At 38.5% G+C, this 27830-nt stretch overlaps 1 protein-coding gene across 3 annotated transcripts in view; it reads right to left on the reverse strand.

Annotated features, from left to right (window-relative positions):
• LOC129720979 (semaphorin-2A) overlaps positions 1–27830 on the reverse strand; it is a 248267-nt gene that overhangs the window by 45273 nt on the left and 175164 nt on the right. For all 3 annotated transcript variants that reach the window (XM_055672969.1, XM_055672967.1, XM_055672968.1), the window contains 2 exons: positions 25865–25916; positions 11145–11213 (listed from right to left, as the gene is read on the reverse strand). In XM_055672969.1, coding sequence (XP_055528944.1) covers positions 11145–11213; positions 25865–25916 — 121 coding nt within the window. The remainder of the gene's footprint in view (positions 1–11144; positions 11214–25864; positions 25917–27830) is intronic.

Below are 27830 nucleotides of genomic sequence, written 5' to 3' on the forward strand. Positions count from 1 at the left end.
AATTGCTGAACAGTATAGTAGTAAACATCAAGAGTTCAGTAAATCAATTGAAGGGTTTTCAGTAACACCTAGGTAGGTGCTGACAGATCGTCAAATATTTACTGGACTTTATGAAAGTGCAGAACATACTTTAGTTTACAGAAAAGGTCAGCAATGTTTTTTGCTGAGCTCGTCAAGTGCCTTTTGTATAACGGTAATTCGGTAAAAACTTTAACCGACATCAGTTATTTTTGAGGAAAAATACAAAATGATCAGTATTTTTTCACATTTACTGAACATGACCGTAATAAAAATTACTGAACAATTAAAACGAGAATAAGTGTGAGTATTTTATGCGACTTTTATATTTAGGTTTCGCGCTTATGACCGTCATTAAATTATAAATAACATTTGTTGCTGTAATGAAACCTTCATAAACGTTTGCTTAAGCAATTCTGAATGTGTTATTTCGGAAATAATAATTAAGCAAACGTGTGAAGCGGTGAAAGACATAAACCATTCGAGAAGCACTAAACTTCAAACGTCTCTGGCGGATCCTTCAGTGATGTTGGAACGCACTAATCACCATTTCTAGCGATACCGATACTCAGGGCGTTTTTAATTACTTCGACTTCGGCTTTCCTGCTACAAAGTGTGTACCGCCTCTGCCTCCGCCGCCGCGTCCAATGTGGCATAACGAGCATCGAACGAACGGAAAATCAATCCATCAAAAGAAAAGAATCCTTTTCACTAATGGCGGGTCCCCTCGCAACCGTACCCGTATTTTATTGCTAAAAGCGGTTCTACTAGTAAGCCCGATGTAGCGTAAAACAACGGAAGCTCTGAAAGCTGAAGTGTAATTAGTCCTTCGTTGTTTTATTGACGAATGACGGGTCTGCGAGAAAGCTTCTGTGCCGTCGTGCAACGGGATGAAAAAATCAATACTTCAAAGGAAGATTTTTCATCGACCATTTATTACTTATTACTCGGCAAGCGGCCATTGCTGAGAGGGGGCGTTGCCACCTGTCCGTCCCGACCTAGAAGGGCCTAGCCTAGCCACATCACGTCACCCAACAGGCGCTTGTGAAGGTAAATAAGAAAAAAAAACAAAAAAATATATAATTGCTTTGCCTTCCAGCCATAATGTGACTTTTTTCACATAGGTTCGAAAGTCGCCGGCTTCGAGTTCGAAAACACGCCATTCCGACATTAACACGTAATAATGGTAATAATTCTGTAAAGACGCCATCGTTAGATGTGAAATGTGCCCAGCCAAGGGGCAAGGAAAGGGGGGAGGGGGGGAGTTAGGCGTTGATGTTTTATAGGTTCAGTTTATTAAACTTGAAATTGTTGATGAACGGAACTCGCCAACAACCTGTGTAATACGAGAAGGACGCCGACAAGTCCACTCCACATTACCCAAAACAACCCAATTTGAAACGGAACAAATTTTATCGATTCAAGCTGCTGTGGAGCAAAAATTTGTTTATACCCGATGTGAACGTTCGAGCGAAAGTTTAATTGGGAAGCACGATTTGCCCTTCCAAGGAAACGCGCGCTTCGCAAAATCGGTCCAAAAAAGCAAAGCCTTGGTGCTACATTCCGTATCGGAATTCGACCTTCTGTTTTACTATACACAGACTTCGCAGCCGACTGTTAAGTGTACAGGACAATTGCGGGGCTAGCGCTACGATCCTACTGACACTAACAGTCTCTCCCGAGCCGTGACTCGAACATACGACGACTGGCTTGTTAGGCCAGCATCGTACCTCGAAACCAGCTGGGAATCGGTCCGCGCGGGTTGAATTGAAACACACTTCACTGGTGAGGGGTGTTGCTAATCCTCGTATATTCACCAAAAATCAGACACGTCCCTGCACTACATATAGCGTGTTGCCGTGCCAAAGCTGTGTCGAATCGTCAATTTCCCGGACGAAAATTGACTTCTGGCACGTAGCAATTTCTTCGCGTACGTGAAAATGTGAAATCGAAGAAGCTGATTCACCTCCGAAACAATTCCCCGGGTGTATGTGTGTAACCTTGGCAGGTCGGTTCGAGGCGAGACAGGCGAAGCGAAGCGAAACCGTCGCTCATGAACGCGCTGTGGTTTAGCGAAGGTGTGAGGCTTCCCGAAGTGAACATCTGCTGATTCACGCTCCTTGCCGTTCGTTACAAATTGTCGACAGCTCACAAGAAGTAAGAGATAAACTTTCGCCCAAAAAATTTTCCTCAGAAAACGCAATTATATCGAACGTTGTTGCCGAGGGAAAACCTGGGATCGATTTGTGGGGAGTGCTTACGCTTGAGCCGTCACAATAAAAAAACCGAAATTTACATTTTCAATTTTACACAGAACCACTCTTCTCATTTCCGGACGTGAAAAGGGAATCAGCGCTTTAGAAACATTTTGGTGGGCAGGGTGTGACCGCGAGGAGGATTCCGCGTCCGTCACCACTGCCACTGCCGGCACTCAAATAAATCTCTCCTATATTGCGCCATTACGCGGAAAAACTTTATCTTTTTGCTGCCATGTTGATGCCCCGCTAAAGCCGGTCGATGCAAAGAGGAAAGAAATAATATTTTTATTGCCCCCGTTCGGGTTTCACCGACGCAGGTGAGGAGGTACGTTCCGATCGACTAGATTGAATAATGCTGAACTAGGGATGCTCTGCTGCAGCCGAAAGAGGACGCTATCCCTCTATCCCATGATCTCGGATGCACATCCCTTCACTCGTAGTAAATCGCGACTTTTTGGGGCGTAAAACACAATCCAAAAGACGACGTTTTGGAATACGCCATCGCCGTGCAGCTACAAAATCTGGAGAAACATGACACCCCCCCATCCTTCTCCCATGACAAAAAGAGTGCTACTTTAGTCTCACCTTACAGCCACAAACGCCACCACGTCACTCCCAGTATCGACACCTGAACCTTTTGATTGCCTGGGTGCTAGCAACGAGACCTCCCGCCTTTTTCCACCCACCCCCACCCCTTCGAAAACCATCCATTTGTTTGCACGTCAATCTAAACCGTACCGCCAAACAACAGCTGGGCATCATGAAATCATATTTTGTAACGAAATTGAAAAGCGATAAAGCGAGACAATGAAGGTGAGCGTTTAACCAGCAAAAAAAAAATAGTCATAAAAGAAAGAACAACTCTGCATGCACCACCGAAACCGTAGCGTGCGGCGGGGGATAAATGGCCAATTTCGGTATCCTCCTGCGTCGATGGATGAACACATAAAATATACCTACCTATCAGACGTGGGTACTTTGTCTGTTGCCGAATGATGGATAGCATTTCTTCGCAACTATCGTCCTCCCAATCCATATGCGGATCGCTTCGGTGTGGCAGAACCGGGCCACCATCAAATATTGAGAAATAAAATTTTTATCCCTTTTTTTCCTGTCCAAGACAAGGTCAATAACGAAATCAATTGTTCCATCGAGATATTTTCAGATTCCGCCACGGTTGTTATTGCGCGTTTTCGCTTTTATTTTGGTTCCGCAGGGCGTAAAATGTTTCGGTTTTATTCAATTACGGCACACGAAACAATTGCTACTGAAAATTTATCATTGCTCAACCAGTCCGATTTATGACCCCTTCAGTTTCTCGTTGGATGAATGTTTGCTCATTATGGAGTGATTGCAATTCGATCGTTTATTTGAGGTTTTAATGAGGTCTACCTTTGAAATTGTTTCCAACTGATACTGGATTGAAGGTACATGTTAAGAATTTAACTGCAACCAAGCATGTGTTGTGTTTCATTTGATAAGTGATAAGTAGAAAAAAAATAGGTTAGAACGTAATACTCCGGTCAAATGATTTTTTTCCATCCCTAATTATAATTTTAACTATTAAAACCTGGTTCGGAGAATTAATGGAAAGGTAGGCCAAGAAATGTTATACATATCACAAAGAACAATCAAAGGAAAAGAGCAGAGTTGTAATAGCGTCATTATAACTGTCGATTAATGCTTTACACCATTAGGGACCGTTCCTAGACCAAATGGCCAGCAATAGGGGGACGGTTGGTGCTAGCTTACCAAGAGCTCATAAAAAAATCCATGCATGAGGGTGCCAGGTTAAGAATTATTTTTTGTTATTATTGAATAACTGGCTAACATATTCGATTTATCGATGAAGCAATAGGTTATCATGATCAATAGGTTATCATGATCACAACACACATGTCAAACGAGTACTCGTCACCACAACCCGTTTTTTTTTCCTAAACGTATTTTGACTTTTTTTTTCTAGAAATGAGATTTACGCAAGTTTCTCGGCACACAATTTTGAAATTACTTATATTACTGATCTTGTAACAATATTTCTCTAGAGTAATTCTCACTGAAACCGTCCCACTGGTGACATGAGAACCTTCAAAAATGATATTTTTATGTTTTAATGATTGAAAGTAGCGAAAAAAAGAGAAAACCAGTTTGGTTAGTTCATATTGATAGACCCCTCGGACACAAATCGATAAAACAGTTTTTACAAAAATTGATTTTTGAGCAGTTCTTGACCTTTTTATTGAATTCTTTCTCTTGAATTTGTCATTGAACATCGTTTTCAAGAGGAATGATAGAGCTTTCATTTGAAGCAGAAAAAAATTGGCCGCCATCTTGGATTTCATCAGAAAAATGTGTTTTTGAGCAAGTTCGCAACCACCGATTTTGAATTTGACATCACCATTGGAAAGCTGAGAAAAAATGCTTTAAGATACATTCAAAACATTAGGTGAGCATTGAGTTTTCCTTGTCTTTCTGGTCACTTTTCAAAATCGACCTTCAAACAGTACAACGCATGACTTCAAGGGGGTTCAAGACAAATTCAAGCGAAATACATCAATAAAAAGGTCAAAAATTGTTCAAAAATCAATTTTTGTAAAAACCGTTTAACCGATTTGCGTCCGACGGGCCCATCAATATGAGCTAACCAAAATAGTTTTCTCATTTTTTCGCTACTTTCAATCATTTAGACATAAAAATATCCTTCTTGAAAGACCTCATGTCACCAGTGGGACGGTTTTAGCAAGAATTGCTCCTACAGAAATTACATTAAGTAGACAAATATAAAACATAATAACATCGCCAAACTGATAACAGTGTGCATCTTTCCGATGCGCGAATGTCTTTTGACCAACTGTTCTTTGTACGAGAGCCGACGGTTGTCCTACACTTAGGAGGGAAAGCCTACTGCGACGCACACTACCGAAGCGACATCACATGACAGTATTGACCTATTACCATTTCGCGAGTGAAACACACGCTGTTGGAAGCCTGAACATTAATTTGCAAAGAGATGAGTAAGAGCAGTTCGGATCGCACGCAGAGTAACGAAAACTTAAATATAAATGAAGATTTTACTTCGTGTGCATCTCTCATTGAACTGTACATTTTTCATCGATATATTTACACTAACCACAAGTTAAGATATGATAATCTTCGATCAATTTTAAGTTTGATGTTGAGGAATTCTGACAAGGAGTTGTTTTTTAGAATTTTTTTCTTCAATCTCCAGCCCTTGTCTTCCCGGAACGACCTTCATTGAACCCTTGTGTGGAAAACCACACAAATGAATTTTGTTTTGATTTTTTTTCGGAAACTTCTCGATCGATTTTGATGAAATTTCTTGACAATTCCTAAACCATCAATCTTACACAAAATACATTATCTCCAAGGGAAAAATATTTTTGGTTGATGAGATATTTAAAAACTTACGTTGTTTACCCTGGTGTGTGGATTTCCACACATACAACATTCGAATTTATTTTGGACAAGAAACAACTTAATTTTGCCCCAAACATATTTTTTTCATTGAGTGCTTTCTTACCTGAAGCTATGGGTACCAATTAATTGTTTCAAAAATCGAATAAGATGTGTATGTGTGCGTAAGTATGTGTATGTGTTTTTATTTAAATTCTTACGATCAATGTATCTCGATTTTCTCAGCAACGGCTGAACGGATTCCATTATTCTTAGTCGCGTTTGAAAGAGCTAAAAGTCTAGTTAGTTGATGGAAAATATCGTTTTGACGACGTAACAAAAGGTGATCAATTTACCTGGGAACTGATAAAGTAATTGATTTTTTTCATCGGTTTGACTGATTTTAGAAATGTTTAAAGGTGCATTCTTGTAATTCGCATCAAAATCAAATCAATCAAAAGGCTACGTGGGACATGTACAAAAGTATGTGTTTATTTGTTTCATCCCAGTGTGAGAATTTTCACACAAATGGGTTACGAATACGCTTATGCTAAAAGTACCTATTTAGTGTTTGCACAGCCTGGTTGAGCAGTGTTCAACATTTACACAGTTTTATGTCTACTGCAAGACAAGTATACTCGCACTTTTAGGTATATTGAAATAAATTTAGAATAGATCTCCCGAGATGGTCTAACAAGCCAGTCGTCGTGGGTTCGAATCTCGGCTCGGGAGAAACTGTTAGTGGTCATAGGATCGTAGCGCTAACCCTGCAATTGTCCTTTACACTAAACATTTGACTGCGAAGTCTGTGTATAATGAACGAATCGGAATGTAGCACCAAGGCTTTGCTTACTTTGCTTAGCAAAGATTTCAGAATATTCTTACGAACATTTGCTTCATTTGCTCAAACCGATGTTAGGATTTTTTTTTGTTCAACTGCTATCATAGCATGTTTAATTGGTCTCATATTGTGTAAACACGTTTTGTTTTGTAACTTTTGCATGAACCATCAGATCAAACAAATGTCCGATGATGACCTAATGGCCTTCAAGCCCTTCCAATTGCAGCCAAGAAAATCAAATCAATACATCCATTGCTGAGATAATCCAAATGTATTTTTCAAGATTGTTTCTGTACACTACGCATAATATTCTTCAATTGGGTACCTCCAAAATACTGCAATGTACTAGGCGTTTCCACAAGTTTTGTTATGTTTTTTTTTTCAACGTACCTTCGGAAATTATCATTTAATTATAAGTATATCTTTGAATAAAAATCTACCCTCCAAATCCTAACAAACGCATCTAGCACCAAAAGGACTCAAATCAGTCAAACCGCTGAAAGAAAAAATCGGTTAGTTTATCAGTTATTATATAAGCTGACCACATTTCGTTACGTCATTTCTGAATGAACCTTCGGATCAAAACGATATTTTTTGTCAAATAACTAGACTTTTAGCTCTTTCAAACGCGACTAAGAACAATCGAATCGGTTCAGCCGATGCTGAGAAAATCGAGATAAGATGGTCGTAAGAATGAAAATATTCACACATACACATACTTCCGCACACATACATACCTCATTCGATTTTCGACCCACACCAGGGTAAACAACGTAAGTTTTTTTTAGGATGCAATGAAGGTTAAGTATTACGTCTGAAAGTGCTTTTTGTGCTTCATACAGCCTCTTTACTCTTAAACCTCATAGCTAACCACCTGGAGACTGGCAGTTAGCTACCACTGGCGTGTTTGTGGTTAAACCATTACACACGTTGTAGCTCCAGGACTATCCAAGTCGAAGCTCGGGTCTTCACCCATTTTCCGAACTGTTGTCTGGAGTAGTGTCTAGCACGCTCACTACCATCCTGTCGCTCTTCGCACGTGCGGAACGAGGACATACGAAGAAGATATGCTCAACTATCTCCTCCACATCCACGCACTCGAGACACATGGGGGACCCCGCGTGCCCGAGCCTGCGTGCTGCGATAGACGTCGAAGCCCTCGTACAGGCATAACTGAGGCTCTTGAACATAAGCTTGTCGTCAGCCATAACTCCACAGAGCTTCAAAGATCGCTTTGAGGTTATGGTGCAGAATCCCTTTCTGACCACCGCCTGTTGCTATGACTTACGGTAATTCACAACTGTCTTATGGTGCGCTAACTCCTGTTTCCGTCAACTTGACCTCTCCGATCGACTCGCCGTAAACCTCCAGCGTAATGTCGCAACCCCTACAGAGAACTTCAGCTTCAACACTCCGTCGAACATGACATTCCGCAACACCGGGCTCAGGATGGAGTCTTGCGGTACTTCTGCGGTGATTGGTACGTACTTCCTTGTTGTAAACCAGTACTCGATTCTGAAAGTAATTTTCCAAAATCTTATACAACGACACCTGAACATGGATGCTCCTAAGCGCAAGTGCTATAGAGTCTCTTGTGTTGAAGGCATTCTTCACATCAAGCGTGATGATTGCACAATAGCGAATGTCCCGATCTTTTGCGCTAGACTGCCACCTCCGCCGTCTTTGTGACGGAGAGAATAGCATCCAGCGTGAAGCTACCTCTCAGGAAACCGAACTGGTTACTTGCCAGACCGTTTGAAGTACTGTGTACTTCACCAGTCTGTTTAGGATATTCCTCTCTAGTATCTTGCCGGCAGTGTCTAGCAGGCAGATGGGTCTGTATGCCGATGGGTCCCTGGTGATTTCCCAGCTACTCGGAACACATCGGGGGCCACTTTAATGACTGCCTTGATGAACTGGTTCGGGATTCCAACCAGTCATGGTGTCTTGCTCCCTTTCAAAGAGTTGGCGATTACAATGAGTTTCTCATCCGTAACCCTTGCTTCCTCCTCAACTTCGACACGGCTGTCGTCACTCACGGATTGGATATCCGGTTGGTTGGTCGATCATTTCTGGTCTGTGTCTGAGATGCTGGAACGTCAGATGTGAGACTGGATCACCAGGGGACAAGGACTCGGGTCGTGCCATGTAAAAAGTCTCTCGATGATACAGCATCGCGGGTGATCACCCTGCAGGCGCCAACACTCCTTTAGTCTTGCTCATCACGCTACTGTGGCCGTATTGGCTACGGATTCGTATTGGCGCTCACGCATAGCCTATCAAAACGACCCATCTTGCTCATCTTAACCACACTCTCTAGCACCGATCTTGCAGACTCGAATGTTGCACGGTGCTCTACTATAAGATCAAAATTGGAGGTCTTCTACCCTTCTAGGACGGTTGAAATGTTGGCCATACCCATCGCTTGCCGCCTCACGTTGTGATCTACACTATAGCGAACCGACTTGTGGTCGCTATTGGTGTAACCGTCGTCTACCCGTCAGTTCGTGATCAGTCCTGCGCTAAAGAACGTTCGTACCTATGAGAACTCCGCACCATTTCTGCTGAATGTACATTTGCTCCCAAAGTTGGCCAGGTCTAGGTTGAGCTTTGCCGAAGATCTGACCCTTGTGGTTCGTACAGTGATTTTCCCACTGAATAGCTCAACCGTTGAAGTTACCCGCCACTACCAACGGCGTTAGGCCCATCAGCTCCATGGTTACGTGGTCGACTATCTGAGCGAACCTTTCGATAGACCAACACGGCAAAGTACAGCAACTGCAGTAGAATACTCTGTTTACCTTGGCAAAAACGTATCCTTCGTTCGACATTGTACATATGGCCACCATACTGGACTTATCCGCGACCCAGTTACCGTTTCCAGGAGGGCACTTGGGAGATTTCCTTTTGCTTCATGGCCTGCACCACCGCATCGCCTGCAAAATAGGATCCTGTCGGGATGCTTGCAGGCCCATTAAATATGCCTTTCCTCAAAGCATCTGAAGCAAACGTCTGGTTGTTGGAGTATCCCCAGGGGACATACTGACCAACCCACCTCAAGTTTGGCTGTCTTCAGGGCCAGGTTCACATCTGTCAATCGGAAAGTGGCCGCCTGTGTCACCGTTGGACCGTTTCGGAGGCGGATTGACTAAGTGGCCACTTCCACTCCGCACTTCATTTTGAGAGCTTGTGTAACGTGCCCTTCGATGATTGCGTCCAGGTTTTCAAGCTGGAGAGTCACCTCTGAGGTCAGTGCCCGAACTTGCACCTCTTTTCTTCCTTGTTTTAAGTGTTTTTTCACAGCTCAATAACACAGTCGAGTGTAATGCTTCGGTGTAAACGCGTATCCAGCCCGGTTGAGGCTGCTCGTCTATGGGGTTTCGAAGTGTAGTGACTCCCTAAGGTACACCAAGATATTTATTCGTGTCTCGCGGTGACTGTTTAGTCAAATCGACATAAATATCGTTCGGTCGATGAATATCGTGATTAAATTAATGACTACGCGATGTATTTCAAAGTACCGCATCCTCTGTAGTGCATTCAACTTCAGAAAGACATTCTTGGATATTTCAGGTGGCGGATAGTTTTTCCGCGCGCGTCGTTCGCATAAGATCGCGTTGTTTGACAAGAAAGGTGAGAAAAAACACAACCCTTCCATTCCACCGCAGTCGTGGAAATGCAGAGCTAAACTCTGTTCGATTCAAAGGTTTAACTGGAGATTGCTCACGCATCCCAAATTGAAGTAGGTTTATTCGAACGATAAATATCGTGAATAATCTTTTGACTACGCAATGTATACTTTTCAAAGAACCGCGTTCGCCGAAGTGCGTTCATTTTCACGACGAATATTATGTTTTTGGTAACAATAACTTAGATGCCCCTGGTGACGAATGGTCTTCGCGAGCGCCGCTAACCTAGATTCGCGGTGTTTGACAAGTAAGATAATCATCTCTCGCCTTCGTAATAAGCTAACGTCGCGCGCCACATCGTTTGATTCTGTCACTTACCACGGTGACGCAACCCTTCCTTTCCTTCGCAGTCGTGGAGATGCAGAAATAAACTCGGTCTCCAACACCTTCTTCATTACAATATCCTTCCTCACCCTAACGATCGTGAGGACGTGGTCAACGCCGTTATGGGTCTATAAACAGCGGAAGCTACTGAATTGTTGTACATTGAAGATGGTTAACTAATCCCAAGTTGCTATATACGTGGTTCTCTGTGCAACTTCACTATCTCAGATCTTTCACGGAGGAGCAAAGCAACTACGAAACGTGCGGTTGTTAAAGTTCAAGCTCAAGCTCAAGGGTTGAAGCGGTTATTTTGAAACATTCACTGTTAGTAAACAAAATTGAAAGTGTACGTTTTGTTTTGATTTTTTTTTTGGTAATTAAATGTAATCTCGATAAAAGCTTGCAATTTACATATTCGTTTCACTTATTTACATCTGTTATTTTAATTTTATGGTGCAGAATTTTTATCACATTTGTGTTTTTTTGCAGTGTAACGTTATGGAATACGTATGTTCAAACAACTGAATAATACGATTTAATAAGTCAAATAACAGTAAATAGTATCACGCCATAAGAATCGAACAACGTTTTTCAACTTACCTCACTTTTCCCTTTCGACACACAGTTTCGAATATCCGAACTGGACGGATCAAGAACGATGGCATCTCGCTGCAAACAAAAAAAAAAGAGAAAAGAAAATCATTAACTATAAATGTCGAATCTAACGAAAAGTGTGATCAAGCGGCCGTGAAAACACTGCCAACCGTCGTTTATTTACGAAGCACTCAGCCAGTCAGAGCTGCGCCCTGAAAGAGGTTTAATATCAAACGCGTAACCGTGCTGGAACTGAAAAGCCGCCAAAACCAATTAATTGGATCATGACGACGACGGTGATGATGATGATGATGATGTTGCTCCTCCTTGGTTGATTGACAAAGTTAAGAGGATAAGTGGAAGATCCGGGATCAGTATCAGGGCGGCTCCAGCGGAGGATAGAAAACGGAAGATGCTTCTGCTGCTTTCCATTTCCAATTCGAACGTCTTAATCAGCATGCAAACTCTCTGCCAGCAAAGTAAATACGCGTCTGTCGACTGTGCTAATTAGCAAATTAATTAATTTTGATTCAAGAGTAAATAATGACGCTCGGAAAACGAAAGGATGCGGGACCGTAGTAGGAGACTCGTGGGTGAATGTCGATGAAGCAAAGCGCAGATTCGCAATCGGATCGATTCGGTAAGCGGATTTTCAATTTCACTGCGTTTAAACACTTCACATTTGAAGCACCGCCATTTTAACGCCGATTTAAACCTAGAAAAAATCGGAAAGGTAACGTTACGGTTTGGGGAGTTCTGACTGGACGCATGCATGGCTATGCATGTTTGTGTGACACACTGTCAGAATCCCAGCCTGAGGAAAAAAATATCGAGTGGAATCGAAATTTTCAATTTCAGCTCTCCGAGCGAATCGTTCCACTTTTCGACAGTTTGTATCGGTTCTCTTAGCAAGTCGAGATGCGGTCAACGTGGTGAATTCCTCTCGATTTTGCACGTTTCGAAGCTAGCTAGGGTTAGAAATACAGCTGTGAAGTTTCCTAGCATAGAACTAATTGAATTTTTATGAAAACCAATGTGTCAGTTGCAGAAACGTGTGACTCTGACAGGGATATTTTTCCATTCGTTTTGCGAGGTTCAGTGAAGGATCAGAATTGCTGATTTCAGACCAACCGACGGTTCTGGCCGACTGTGCAGCAGAATTTCAAGCCAGGTGTATTCGATACGTCGCTTCTAATCATGTGTTGCATGTAGACAGCTTGTTCGCATGAATGATTGATGTGCAATAAGTGAAGTCGTAAAGTAAATTTTCCTTGCTCATTGCTCACTCTGTTTGCTTACTTCGTATCAATACACAAACAGTACGGCTGTTTATCAATGTTGCACAATTTTAAAAGCGAAACACGACGTCCCTAGCCAACAGCAAATACCGCGCTATTACCGTCAATCCCTCAGGAATCAAGCAATGTCGCATTTGCTCATCGGATGAAACCATAATTTTTCCCCTGTCAGCCGAAGATAAACTTCTGCGGGCGAAAGGCCCGCCGGCCGGGGTGGGCTGGAAACATTCTCCATACGAAAAACGTTCCGTCTGGAACCCCAGCGAAAAACGAGATGTGTTTGTAGACACTATTTAATTTACCCATATCGCTCTGGTTTACAGTCTAAAAGCGACGTTCAACATTACAAATGGGCTTCGACAGCCATCCCTGCTGCACGGCTCTCGCGCGGATGTTCATCTCTACTGGGATTTCGAGTGGATTCAATTATTTTTGTGTACGCTATTTTTAATCAAGATCTGTTCTGTTCCATTTGCCGTTCTCTCGGTGAACGGAGGGAAACTGTTGAGAGTCGGTTCTATGTTTGCACTTCGAATCACTTCTTCCAGTGCCATACACGCGCGGACTCTGCACGTGGAAGATTTTCCCCTTTCATTCATTGCTATCCTGACGTTTGTACTTCGCCATCCGGTTATTCAGTATCGGGTCGGGACAGCATCGGCTGGGCACGGTATCACACCGTATTTATTTATGGCTGATATTTTCAGGAACCTCTCTAGTCTGTCTGTGAATGGATGGCATCAAAGCTCAAAACGGCAACGCAATTAATATAAATTCTTTGTGAATATAATTTCACTCTTGCGCCACGGCGCGGCCGCCGCAAAGAGCCCAGCCTCGGGAACGCCGGAGTGCAACAGCGCGTGTTGATTTTCCTGTGTGCGAGCGGGGAATACACTTTTTCGGCAGTGCTTTCGCAAAAATGAATGGAATTCCTCGGAGAATTATGCTCGCATGAACTCGAGGGAAATAATAATTAATGAACATAAATATTTGAACATTTTTAAACTAATGCCCGGGGCGTGCCATTTGGTGCCTCGGCGCATTACGGGGGATAAACGGAAATTTATGCGCCACGGTTTGTGCTTGCTTACAAAGTTATACGAATGGTTGTTAATAGTTTGACAAAGAACCAATCTTTAATTTTCATTCACTGTGGCAGGTTGAATATTGTGCACAAATTTTTGCATTGTAATTCGCTTGTACGGTGCATAAACAAATATTTGTTGTGCGATTGAATGGCTTTGCAGAGTTTTGTGTTTTTACAGCGGTTCGGATTGGAAGGCAGGTTAGCGGAGTCACGCCAGCCCAGAAAACCAATCATGAAGGCCTTCTCCACACACATGTTCTGTTCGCAAGCTTGAAATGAAAGCTAAGTGTAAAACACTGCATAGGCCAAACTAACCCGAGTAGTGTTCAAAAGCTCGCGCCGCATACGATGTAGAAAGGCAGTGTGTATGAAATGTAGCCTAGTTTGCACCAGAATACAGGTCGTGAGTTTGTTTGTTTAGAAATAATTGTTGTACAGAGAAGAGTATTAGGTCGAGAATTAAGGGCTTTGTGTAGCTTGTAGCTACGATGAAAGTAATCTGCAACCCAAGTTTTACGTGGCCACAGCGCAACGGTTCGGAATGTTTAGGTCTCGCGAATAGGTTATTTTGGTAATGTCTGATTTCTGGTCTGATTGGGTAAATCTTAGTGTGCATTTCAACACAAGAATTGAACAGGAAATAAGGAAATGTGAGAAAACATAACAGTGGAATATTATAACAATTTGAAAAAATATGATGCAGCGAGGATGGAAATATATAATGAAATTGCTGACAAAAGATAGTAGAGTAAATAAGCAAATTGAATATAAAACAGAGAAAACGCAACGAGAAGAAAATACGGCAAAAATATATAAAAAGGATCCATATAGATGGAATAGCAAGAAAACGAGGGAAAAGGTAAGCACATAAAAAATAATGAAAAACTATGGGAATATAAGAAGAGAAAATAATAAACCACAGAGAGAATGAATGAGAAATAAAAAATAGAAAAGAACAAAAAAAGAAAAATCTAACCAAAAGGACAAAAACAAATAATAAAGAAAAGAAGAAAGGTAGAACCTGCCAAAAGCTGAAAGCCTCTCTAATAAAGCATAAAAAAGAAGGGTAGAAAGAAAACAGTAAGAAGTAAGCAAGCCAGACGCAAGAAGAAGAACATAATGAGATAATATGAAAACTAGCTAAAGAAAAGGCGTTCTATAGAAAATAATTTCAAGTATTTTCAAGTATTTTTGTCGTAACAGAAACATATATGCCGCAACGAAAAAAACTTTTATTGAGAAAAAGTTAAAAGAATAATTATATGTCGAATTGTAAGCTGAACATTGATGTTTGTTTGAACACAGTAGAATGAAACTAATGAAGGAATGAAGACTTAAAAGTTTGATTTTTTCTACAGTGTAGACTATTTTTAGAATGAGAAAACTACTATCTAACACTTTGCCGAAGACATTATACCGATCAAACAAACCGTTTAGACACTAAAAATGTTTTTACCATTCATGGAACGGTGGAAATTACCCCAAAGTTTGATTTATGCCAGTACAAAATCCTGGACGTCAAGTTCTGCTATTATCTCTTGAACCGAGTGTCTCTGAATGATAAAAAACCGCAAATTTATTACCTAAAACTTTGCCGAAGACACTATTTCAATGAAACAAACCGTTTTCCTAAATAGAATATTTTTTGCATCAGTCCCGTTTTCGGACAAGTTCTTTCAAAGCACTAATCGTGAGTAAACATGAACAACTGATATCATGAACTGACCTCTTTATCAAAAAGAAACAACTGTGCAACGTTAAGTAATATCAGAATCAGAACAGATGAGGAAATGAGGGTATAGAATATAAACAAAGATGAAGAAACAGCAAAATTAAACAGAGAGAGAGAAAATGACACGAAGAAACATCGAATATATCAGTAAAGAGAAACGATTGAAGAGTCGTTGTGCATAGAATAGACGTTAAAAATTTTATGAAGAAGGTTGAGTATGCTAACAGAAAATTTATGTTATAAAATAGAGAAAAGTATGAGATAAATAAAAAAACATTTTATTACCATGGAAATAATAGTTTATTTGTGCTATTAACCAGAAATCTAACTGAAACAAGATACACCCGTAGAAATTTACGTAATCTAATTTTCAGATTGATAATTTTGCAATCTTTGTGATAATAATATATACGGCAAACTGATCGATCAGGAAATTGAGCACAACTAAAATAAATATGCAAAGTGATGTATGATCCATGAAAAATAGCAGTAATAATGAAGAAAAAATGAAATAGGAAGCAATATGTAAGGAGATACATTACAGAACAAAGGAAATAAAACAAAAACGAAAAGAAAATTGATAATAGATACCAAAAAATAAGAAAATATAAAAAAATGAAAAGAAGACATAAAAAAAAACAAACCAGATGTCTGAAAAAAGGTACATCAAAAGACATTGAAATAGAAAAAAACTCGAAAGAAAATTAATAGACAAAAAACTGTTATTAAATTAAAACAACAACCATGAGAATATTTTCACAAAAATAAAAAATATAGACAAAGTGTAACGTATTGAAAAAAGTATGATTGAACGTTTAAAAAAACATGTTGAGAGAAAATCACAAAAGATGAAAAAGAAAATAGCACAGATAGGAAAAACATGGGTAAGGCAAATAAAGATAAGAAACAAGTAAATACATTTAGGAAAAAAAGAGTCATTTATAATGAATAAAGGATATAGGAGATAGAAAGCAAATGTATACCATGTTCAAAAAGATATTGAAAAAAAGAAACAAGTACAGGTCGGACTCGATTATCCGGAGACTAGATTATCCGGAATTTCTGACTCGATTATCCAGAATTTCATTTTTTTGGTGTCCGTTTTTAATTTTTATTCGGAAATTTTGCCTGTACCATCCCTTCTGGCATATTTGTTACCATTTAAGCCACTTCCGGCATGTTTAGGACATGTTTGAATTCAAAATTTCAGTATTTTTTGTGTGATTCGATTATCCGGAAAACTCGATTATCCGGAATGAAAAAAATTTCTGATGTTCCGGATAATCGAGTCCGACCTGTACCAATTGTAAACTAAACCATAACAAACAGATATATAAAATAAAATATAACAAACAGATATATGAAATAAAATTATTGACAAATATTTGATTGGAAAGAGCAACAAGTTGATGGAAAAAGAAGAAAATGAGAAATGGTTGAGAAAAAAAAACAAGGAGAAAATATGGAAAAACTGGGAAAACAACACTGCAGGCAAAATATGAATATACGAAAAAAATAAAGATCAAGAAAAAATATAGGAGAAAGAATACGTAAGGCAAGAGTTATAAACCATGGGACTATCAAATGAGAGAAAATACTCATAGACAACACTGGTTGAAAAGTAAAAAAATGCTGTCTGACGAAGCTCAAAATAGTTGTCCTAGAAAAATTGCAGCTTTTAAGCGAAGTTATTGCTCGCCGGGTTCGTTGCTCCAACATTATATTTACCAGAAAACTCATTTGAGTCTCTGAAAAAATGTTGGTGGTTATGAGAACCAAAATTCACTGATATAGTTAAGGTAAAACTGCGATGAAACCACAAATGGCCGACTTCGAGCCACTTTTCTCTTCTCTCTTCTCTGTTATCTTTCTTCTCTGTTCTATCTATTTTCTGTTCTTCTTCTTCTTTGTTTTTTGTATTCTCTATTTTAATTTTTCCGTTCTTTTCTATTCTTCCTCTCTCTGTTCTTCCTCTTCTCTGTTTTTTGTCTTCTCTGTTATTTCTCCGTTAAAAGCAAAACCTTGGTGCTACATTCTGATTCGGAACTCGACCTTCTGTTTATTAATACACAGACTTCGCAACCGATCATCCAGTGTACAGAACAATTGCGGGGCTAGCGCTACGATCCTACTGACACTAACAGCTTCTCCCGAGCCGAGACTCGAACCTACGACGACTGGCTTGTTAGACCAGCATCCCAAGTGACACACGTTGTTATAGAGCAGTGAGATAACTCCTCTAATACAACCTTCAGTTATAGATTTCAGTTGACATTACCATTTCCATGACATCTCTATCATTAGAAAAGTGCAAAAATTAGAGGCTACTAGAACAAGTACTGGTACTATATGAAGTATTATAAAACTTCATGAAAGCAAGCCAACTTGTTAGCCCGAAGTTGTAAATTACATCTCGAGTACCAATACGGTAGAAATGCGTTGAAAATGGGTTATTTTTAATTTGTAATTGCTAACTAATCAAAACATCGTTGACGCAAGCATAAAACTTCAAAATAAAAATATCGCAGAACGACACTGATTTATATCAGGAACAATACCTAATGGAAAAAATAGTGATTATGGCGTTTCGAATAATCAAATAAGAAACAATATTAAATCAACCATTTGATGCTTTTAATACAAAGTTTTACGTGCGCGTCAAATTTCATGGTGAAACATTACGTTTTACTTCTTAAAAAATTATGCGCCATTCATTGGATATTGTTTTCTTTTTGTCAATCAGTGGGAAAAAGAGTATGCATTACAGAATGTTCACTGATTCATTTAATTGCGAAGAGTCAATTTAACTCACCACCGCATGGGCTTAGTTCGTAAACAACTATCTGGTATCTCTTTCTTACTTGCGTAGTATATCGTAATATCGTTTGTTTTTTCCTGGTTATATCTGCACTGACTGAGAAAATCACGCATTCGCGAGTCAGAAATCGCCAAACAAAGCGCATGCCCGAATGTGTTGCTATGACAACACTTACCCAGCGCATGCGCAAATGTGTCGTTATGCGCAGTGCAACCAGTTCGATAATCGTTTTTTTTTTCAGTGGCACTTTTAATCAATTATAAATTGATGATGAAAACAATGTTCAACCTTTCAAAATTATTTGTTTCTGTCGCTTGAATATTAAAATTGTTTTCTCATAATTTCAACGTTATCTAGACATAAAATAATTCAAAACTAGAAAACGTTGTTAGATATACGGTAACAAAAATTGGAGTGATATTGGTTGCACTATAAGCGTTTTGTTAACCTTTTCATGGCGCATTTCGACCCACCCCGAATAGTTTTATTTAAATCGTTTAAATAATTTCATTAACAATTTGATCAAGTAATTTAGCGTTTGTTTTCGAATACCAATCACAGGAAAAGTACTTTACAGGTACGTAGTAATGTTATTAGGCGTAAAATATTAAACGCGCGTGGCTGCCCCGGCTGGGCATTTCATACACAGTTTTTCTAATACATAGTGAAAACATCCGGAGGACAACTTTAAGACAAGTGTCATTTGTGTCATAGTTATTGTTGGTTCAACTCATGTTATTGAAAAACATCTCCAAACCAGGATAAAATGAGTTTGTGTTAGAAATGTGATTGAATTACTGATAAAAAACAACTTCTTACAAATGTTGTATTTTAAGTTGTTTTCTGTACTGTTTTGATAACATCATAAACACAAGTTACAGATAAGTAGCAGCAGTTTATATTCGATAATCTATTAAATACACTAATGCTATGAAATAACATCTCGAGAACAAGAATATAACAACACAAGTTTTGAATTGCGCTTATAGCATTCATATATGACTACTGCCACTGTGAAATATTTTCTAACATGTTTTCTGTGTTACTTGGGATCGTACCTCGAGACCATTTGGAAGCCGTTATTATCCTTTATTATGTTCGCATCATCTCTCTTGATATGATACACATTTTCTTTTTCAGTCTCGTGTATTATTTTCTGATTTGTTAAAATAAATAAAATTGAAAATTAAAATTTATTCTAATTTATTGGTTTTCCCATTCTATTATTTATTTTACATTTTTTATTACTTTTTGAATTTTTTTTTCGATATTCTTCACAGTATATCTTGATATTTCTATGTTTTCTCGCGATTTTCTTTATAACTTTACAAAAATTTCTTATTTTTTCTTGATTTTCGTCGTTTTTGTATCATCTGTTCATTCTCTGAATTCTTGAAAAAAAATTCCCTCTTCATTTGTTGAACTTTATTTTGCTGTCTTAATTTTCTCTTTGTTTTGTCTATATCACCCGACATTAAGTTTTAAGTTTGCTTTTTTTCCTATGCTTATTCGTATAATCGTTTTTCTTTCTTCATTTTATCATTTTTTTGTTTTTCCATTTCTCTTTATTTTTATTTTCTTTTCTTTGTTTATGTAGTCTTCATTTTTCGTCTCTTTAATCTATTGGCATTCGCTCTACCGCTTAGCAATCTTTTCCTTTTTTTAAACTTATTTTCTTCTTGTTATGTTTAATCAACACTTTAACTAAATTTTATCCCCAATTTTATATTACATTTCTCGTTTCTTTTTATATAATGTTGTAATCCCGCCGTTTTTTAACTTTTTGTATTTTCAACTTTTTTTTAGTTTTACCCTTTTGTTTGAAGGCATAGGTGCTACCTTGAAATAGGGAAGATAGGAACATATGAAATGGCAAAGGAAAATAAGACAAGTAGAAGAAAAAAAATACAATTGAAGCTAGCAAAGAAGTAGACGAAGAACATAATAAGGAAAGACGTAAATAATATAGAAATAAGATAGAAAACTGTGCTTAGATAAAACCCACAGAGCAGATAGACATAACATAAATGGTATAAAGCATAATATAAGAGATATTGGGCAAAATAAAACAGATTGAAAAGGATCATAGTTTGTTAAATAACCTTAGATAGAGTACAAGAAGCTGAAAGATAATTAGGATAAAAAAAAGCGCCAAGAGTAAAACGAACGGAGCAACGAAAAACTATTTTTTTTTCTCCATCTAAAAAAAACTGTTGAAATACATGCAAATAAAATGATGAAAGAGTGTCAAAATTAGTTTTTGGAAGTGCCAGTAGAATAACAAAAACGGAATATGAAGAATTTGTGAAAAATGCCATCTGCGGAGTTGATCGTATTAAACTCGATAAAAATACATAATAATGACAAATGATAAAGAAAGTAAGGATGGATATCGAAAGAAAAACAGAGAAAATGTAGGAATAAGGAGAGAGAGCAAGGTATAACAGATGAACAAAACGGACAATAAAGGGAAAAAGAAAAGAATAAATGCGATTGAAGAAGATGAGGAAAAAAACAAAGAAAATCGTTTTCAAGAATATTGATACATAATGAAGAATATCATTAAGTTAAAACAAATTGGAATAAAGCATAAATTTTTCAAAAAATACAAATTATTATATTACAGGAAATTAGCAATTGAAGTAAAACCTGAAAAATTAGCAACATGGGAACAAAACAAATATGAGAAGAAATTTAGAAAGAAAATGACGGAAAATGTACGAAAGAAACTATGAAAACAACGGAGAGTTATCATTTATAATAGAGGAACAGATGTATGGAAAAAGAGAGGAAATGGAGAGAAGTTCTAAAAACAAAACAAACACGAGGAAGAAAATGTAAGGAAAAAAATTACCAAAACATATAAAACAAGAGAGACAGAAACAAGATGAAAAAGGAAAATAATGCGAAAATAAAGCAATGTGGAAAAGGAGCTGAAATCACAAAAAGAAGGGATGATTTTGAGAAGATAATAGAGTTTAAATTTTAAAACTTATGTGGAGATTGAAACAAAAAAAATAGAAAGAAAATCAAGGAAAGTTATGAAATAGTCCAAAAGAAAAAATAAAAAAAATCAGTAACACCTATGAAAAATATCGAAGAATACTATCGAAAATTGAGAGAAAATGAGCAGAGTACCCCTAGAAAACATGTGGAGCTGCAAAACGAAATATGAAGCAAATCAAAGGGATGATGCAAACAAAATAAGAGATAATATAGAAGAGCACAGAGAGGAAGAGAAAAAACAAAGAGAGAAGAAATAGGCAAAAAGGAAAAGAAGAGATGAAAAAATAGGGACAAGAAAGTAGAGGGCATGAGAAAGGGAAGAAAGAGAAGAGTAGAGAGAAGAGAGAAGAGAGAAGAGAGAAGAGAGAAGAGAGAAGAGAGAAGAGAGAAGAGAGAAGAGAGAAGAGAGAAGAGAGAAGAGAGAAGAGATAAGAGAGAAGAGAGAAGAGAGAAGAGAGAAGAGAGAAAAGAGAAGAGAAAAAAAGAAGAAAGAAGAGAGAAAAATATCTTCTTTAACGCGGATTTTCTCAGTTGGGTTTTACGCAGATTTCGGAATTTATGCAGTTTTTTACGCTTTCCATTTTCGATTCGCAGGCGTAAATAACGCTGCTATTGATTCTTTTTCGAAAGTAGAAATGATTAAAAAACTTTAGCTTTTTGCCTTTCTCCTAGAAAGGTATAGCAATCACTGGAAAAACCAAAGGTATAAAAGTGGTACCAATGGACGAATGTCATATACCACTCGACCCCTCTCGACGAACTGAGCATTTTCTGTATGTATGTATGTATGTGTGTATGTGTGTGTGTGTATGTGCAACTTTTTTTTCTCACTCACTTTTCTCAGAGATGGCTGGACCGATTTTCATAAAATTAATTGCAAATGAAAGGTCTAGTTGCGTCATAGGTTGCTATTTAATTTCATTGTAATCGGATTTTTAGTTTAGAGGTTATGTATCAAAAAGTAAAAATCACGAAACATCAATATCTCAGAAACCACACAACCGATTGCAATAAAACTGGTTTCAAATGATCGGGCTGTCTCCAGAGCCCTTAACTTTTAAATTTCGTTATGTTTGAGCATATGGTTCAAAAGTTATGTAAAGAAAAGTTATCCTAAGGTTGTTTAAACTCACTCATTTTTCTCAGAGATGGCTGAACCGATTTTCACAAAATAAGTGTCAAATGAAAGGTCTAGTCACCCCATAGGTTGCTATTGAATTTCATTGCAATCGGATTGTAACTTTGTCCGTTGTTCATAAAAATGTGAAATCATATAATGAAAGTAAACATATTGACTTTCTCCTAACGATCACTGGCTAATTAAATGGTAGAAAAGTGATCCAAATTGCCGAATGTCATATACTACTCGACTCAGTTCGACGAATCGAGAATTTTCTGCCTATATGCATGTATAGGTGTGTATGTTTGTGTGTGGGTGTGTATGTGTGTATGTGCACCTTTTTTGCCTTTCTCCTAGAAAGGTATAGCAATCACTGCAAGAACTAAATGTATAAAAGTGCTCAAAAGGGCCGAATGTCGTATACCACTCGACTTAGTTCGACGAGCTGAGCATTTTCTGCATGTGTGTGTGTAACGCTCTCCCAATTTCACCCGATTTTCCCAGAGATGGCAGAACCGATTTCAATGAAATTAATTGCAAATGAAAGGTCTAGTTTCCCTATAAGACCCTATTGAATTTTATCGCAATCTGATTTCTAATTTAGAGGTTATGTATCAAAATGTAATAATCACGAAACATCAATATCTTAGAAACTACACAAGCGATTTGAACAAAATTGGTTTCAAACGAACAGAAGTTATGGAAAGAAACGTGTTCTGAAGACTATTCAATCTCACTCATGTTTCTCAAAGATGGCTGGACCGATTTTCATAAAATCAGTGTCATATGAAAAGCCTTGTTGCCCCATAAATTGTTCAAAATTTAGAGTCATTTCTTTTATTCCGCTAGCTCTTAAGCACTAACAGTACGTCAAATTTCATATTTTATACTTTAATTACAACATTAATATTTTAGAACCCAGAGAGTGAATATACCTTTATTGGATTTAAGCATTCATGTAAATCTATTTTTACAAATAATAAGTTTGAATGAGAAAGGCTGAGTCTGACCGCTAGGTGGATTAATTTAGATTTTTCTTTCTTTACGCGCTAGGTATCCTTCGCGTTAAAAGATTTTAGTGTACTATCGCAGTTGATGCTTATTTCCGGTAACAAAATCATTTGGACATATATTAACTTAGAATATTTTTCGTATTCAGAGTAAAATTTGGTTTCTTGACTGTGCCTTGATGGTTGTTCTCGTAAATGAATGATTGCCGGGTAATCCGATTCCGATGTTGCTATCACTCAACTTCATTTTTTGGTTTGACTTTTATTATCATATAAAACTTTGCAAATAAACATTTGGGACTGCAGCCCTGATCCGTTCCAAGTGGAAACGTTACTTAAGCTTAGCTCGATGACAGTCAAACATTTATCAAACAAAACGCACATTACATCTTGATGACTGTGTTAATCCGGCGTGATTACTATCGGAGCCCACTGTCACCCTTCGAAAAGCGCAAAATTGCGCTTGACATGCCTTGGCGCCTTCACTGCCGTCGAAGCAGTCATTCTTTAAAGCGCTCTAAAGGCGTCCGGATTCATCTCAGTCTATAAAACCCTCTCGACGTCACACGATATCCGGACCTGTCTGTCAGTGTCGTCGAGAGTTCAAGCCTATTATCCGGCTATCTGTGTGATCACAACATGTCCCTTCGCGGCCGCCGCATCACATCGGTTTGGCTCCGGTAATGAGAAAAACCCCTAGCAGAGAGTAGGGGAGCGAACGACATGCCCTATCTGTCTCGAGACCGGTCGAGCAGGGGTACAAATCTGGTTTGTGAAACGTCGTCGTCGTCGTCGTACACCCTAATCCTGGCACTCACAAAGAACGCATTTGCGAGATAATAGAATAATATTTGAACAGCATTTAAATTAAAAGCGAATGCACGCGCTTGTTGTGCGTCTTAAGGAAGGGTCCACTTCTTTGCTTTTTTGTCAGCAAATTCTTTTGCTTTGATGTGTTTATTGCTAAATGGTGCTTCTGGCGGTTCGTCGGACCAGAGCAGAGAACTGTGTGGGGATTCGTTGGAATCTGGTATTTTTTCTCTTTACTGGTTTGTTGAAAATGCATTGAATCGGACAAACTGTACCACTGTATAACACATGCCGAGAGTAGGCGCCTTCCGGCGACTGAGATTCGACAAAAAACATTTCCCAGTGCCGCCCCCAAATCGTTATTTACCATCCAAGAGCATGGAAATCATACGCTAAGCAAATAGTAGCGAATCGGCTCCTCGCTGGGGACGAAGGCAAAAAGGACTAAATCACATATATTACAACGGAAGACGCATTTCATAAATAAAAGATGATTCAAATATTTGCGCCCCTTGGGTTCGAAAGCCACTGCCTGCTGTCACCACCGACGTTGCTGCCGTCGCCGTCGCCACGCCAGTCGATTCACAGCAGCCGGAATCAAGGCGGTCGACTTTGAAATTGGTATTTATGATTTGATGTGCCCTTTTTGCTCTCCTGCATATGAGGGTTTATGCGTTTTGACGGTGATTCGGCCGTGATTTCTTTTCATTATACATTCTGATGTAACAAAAGCAAGCACAGACAAATCAGTCCTTCAAAACACCGAAAACAATGGATTGTTTATGTTTCATTAGGGTTGAACATTTTGTTTTGCTTGCGTCTAATGTGAGACAACGTTGGGTTAGGTTCTATTTTTAGGTTTAAGATGAAACATGATTTTTTGCAAGTGTTGGTAATCCCAAAGCAGCAAATCACGGTCGTTCACTTCTTCCCTGTTATGTGTTCATTCGATAGGATGTTATCGTTGCCATTTCCATTCCAATGAGCAGCAGCTGCCTTTCGCCAAAATTCGGCACTCCATCAAGCATAAACGCTCGCAATCAATTTGATACCGCTCTGCAACATCGAACGTGTCGTCGGTCGTTGCCGGTTTGTCCTCCAACGTATACATTTTTTTTCGCCTAAGCCAAAACCGACTAGGCGTCAACAAAACATAACACATAACACTGTGAGTGCTATCAGGGCTTCATCGCACTGGAGAAAAAAAAACCAGGACAAAAAAATCAGCAGCTTTCTCCACTCAATTGGAACGAGATAGCGATTTCGCAATATCAATTTTATATTTTTTTCTCCCGTTTCTGATCAGGACTCATCTTCTATTTAGTGCCTCTCATGCGTGTAAACTTCACACTCTCTTGATGTTTGCTAGATAGTAAGGTAGCCGATTCGAGTGAAAATAGCGATCAACTTGCCGCAGTATAAAAAATAAACACATCCTCACACCCACACACACATAGACTAGATTCAGAATGTATCGAACATCTGACATATCAACAGGGGAAATCAGCAAAATCGACTACCCAGAACATATTGGAGTCCTCACTTATATCCTTGATTGTTGGTCAATAAAATCACCGAATCCGAAGTGGTTCAACCGCATCGTCTGGACTGGAGTAAATCCAGCGGTCGAAGTTTGTTAAGAGCTAGCGACCGACCAGGGAAAGGACGTCTTAGCAAAAGGAAATGCTGAATAGAGCTGTTATTTCGATGCAGTGTAGGTGGCTTCCAGGCGGAAGATTGGCTGGACTGTCGATGCGATGACGTTGGCCGACAGTTGAACTTGCTGTGGCGATGTGTTTAGGACAATTCTATTGAGACTTTATGTCTGGTGAATGCTGTACTTACCTCACAAGATGTCATGCTGACGTTTTTCAGATTCAACCTGAAGACTCGGTCCCTGTAATCAGAGATAGAAGAACGGTTTGTTAAATGATTGTATGTAAGTAGCAATTGCATTGATTTAAAATTCGTTTGATCAAACAATAACATAATTCTTATAATCATATCGAAACGATTTTAATTATTGCTTTGATTTGAAGGCGATAAGATTTATGATCAACGAAACACTTCGCAGAAATTGAGACGATTTTCGGTTATACAGGTCGGACTCGATTATCCGGAGACTCGATTATGCGGAAGTTCGATTATCCGAAATTTCAGACTCGATTATCCGGAATTTCATTTTTTTGGTGTCCGTTTCCAATTTTTATTCCGGAATTTTGCCTTTACCATCCCTTCTGGCATATTTGTTACTATTCAAGTCACTTTCGGCATATTTGGAACATGTTCGAATTAAGTGAAAATAATCAATGTCCAATTTATTTTTTTTTTTTGGTTTTTATTTTTATCAGAAGTCTTTCATATATTTTTTTCTGCATCTAACCAGCCAATCTCACATTATCACAGGTCATGAATATTGAAGATTTGTGAATAGTTTAAATAATTAGAAGAGGTTCAATGAAATTGGTTAGGATTTAAATTGACATTGGGATTGGAATTATGATCAGAGGCTCAGAAATGTGAACTGTTAATAGAGACAAAAATAAGAGCCGAAATACAGAGAAAAATAAAGAAGTGAAATAGGGAGTGAAAAAAAGAGCTGTGAAATAAAACAATAAAAAAGAAAAACAGGAGAAAAGGCGAACTAGAGAAAAAAATTAAGTCGGAATAGAGAAAAACTAGTGTTAAAATGGAAAGTAAAAAATAGAGAGATGTAACCAAAAATAGTGAAATATGATATGAAGAAAAAAAAAGAAATAGTAAGCAAAAAAGAAATAGGTGTGAAAGAAGGAAGGTGAACAGAAAGAGAAGAGGAAGGTAAAGTAAAGAGAAAAAAGAGAGATAAAATAGAGAGAAAAAAGGAGGTGTACTGGAGAGAAAAAAAAGAGGTAAAATGATAGAAGAGAAGTAAATATATATTAAGAAAAGATAAAGAAGAGAAAAGAGAAAAAAAAAGGATTGAAAAAAAAAAGATACGAGAGAAGAGACAGGAGAGAAGAGACAAGAGAGGAGAGACTGGAGAGAAGAGACAAGAGAGGAGAGACTGGAGTGAAGAGACGTTAGAGAAGAGAGAAGAGAGAATAAGAGAAAAGAGAAGAGAGAAGAGAGAAGAGAGATGAGAGAAAAGAGAAGAGACAGGAGACAGGAGAGAAGAGAGAAGAGAGAAGAGAGAAGAAGAAGAGAGAAGAGAGAAGAGAGAAGAGAGAAGAGAGAGAAGAGAGAAGAGAGAAGAAGAGAAGAGAGAAGAGAGAAGAGAGAAGAGAGAAGAGAGAGAAGAGAAAAAGAGAAGAGAAAAGAAGAGAAGAGAGAAGAGAGAAGAGAGAAGAGAGAAGAGAGAAACGAGAAGAGACACGATACAGGAGAGAAGAGACAAGAGAAAAGAGAAAAGAGAGAAGAGAGAAGAGAGAAGAGTGAAGAGAGAAGAGAGAAGAGAGAAGAGAGAAGAGAGAAGAGAGAAGAGAGAAGAGAGAAGAGAGAAGAGAGAAGAGAAAAGAGAGAAGAGAGAAGAGAGAAGAGAGAAGAGAGAAGAGAGAAGAGAAGAGAGAAGAAGAGAAGAGAGAAGAAGAGAAGAGAGTAGAGAGAAGAGAGAAGAGAGAAGAGAGAAGAAAGAAGAGAGAATTGAGAAGAGAGAAGAAGAGAGAAGAGAGAAGAGGAGAAGAGAGAAGAGAGAAGAGAGAAGAGAGAAGAGAGAAGAGAGAAGAGAGAAGAGAGAAGAGAGAAGAGAGAGAGAGAGAAGACAGAAGAGAGAAGAGAGAAGACAGAAGAGAGAAGAGAGAAGAGAGAAGAGAGAAGAGAGAAAAGAAAAGAGAGA

Source organism: Wyeomyia smithii, chromosome 2 (genome assembly GCF_029784165.1).
Source record: "Wyeomyia smithii strain HCP4-BCI-WySm-NY-G18 chromosome 2, ASM2978416v1, whole genome shotgun sequence".
NCBI classification, from domain to species: Eukaryota; Metazoa; Arthropoda; class Insecta; order Diptera; family Culicidae; genus Wyeomyia; species Wyeomyia smithii.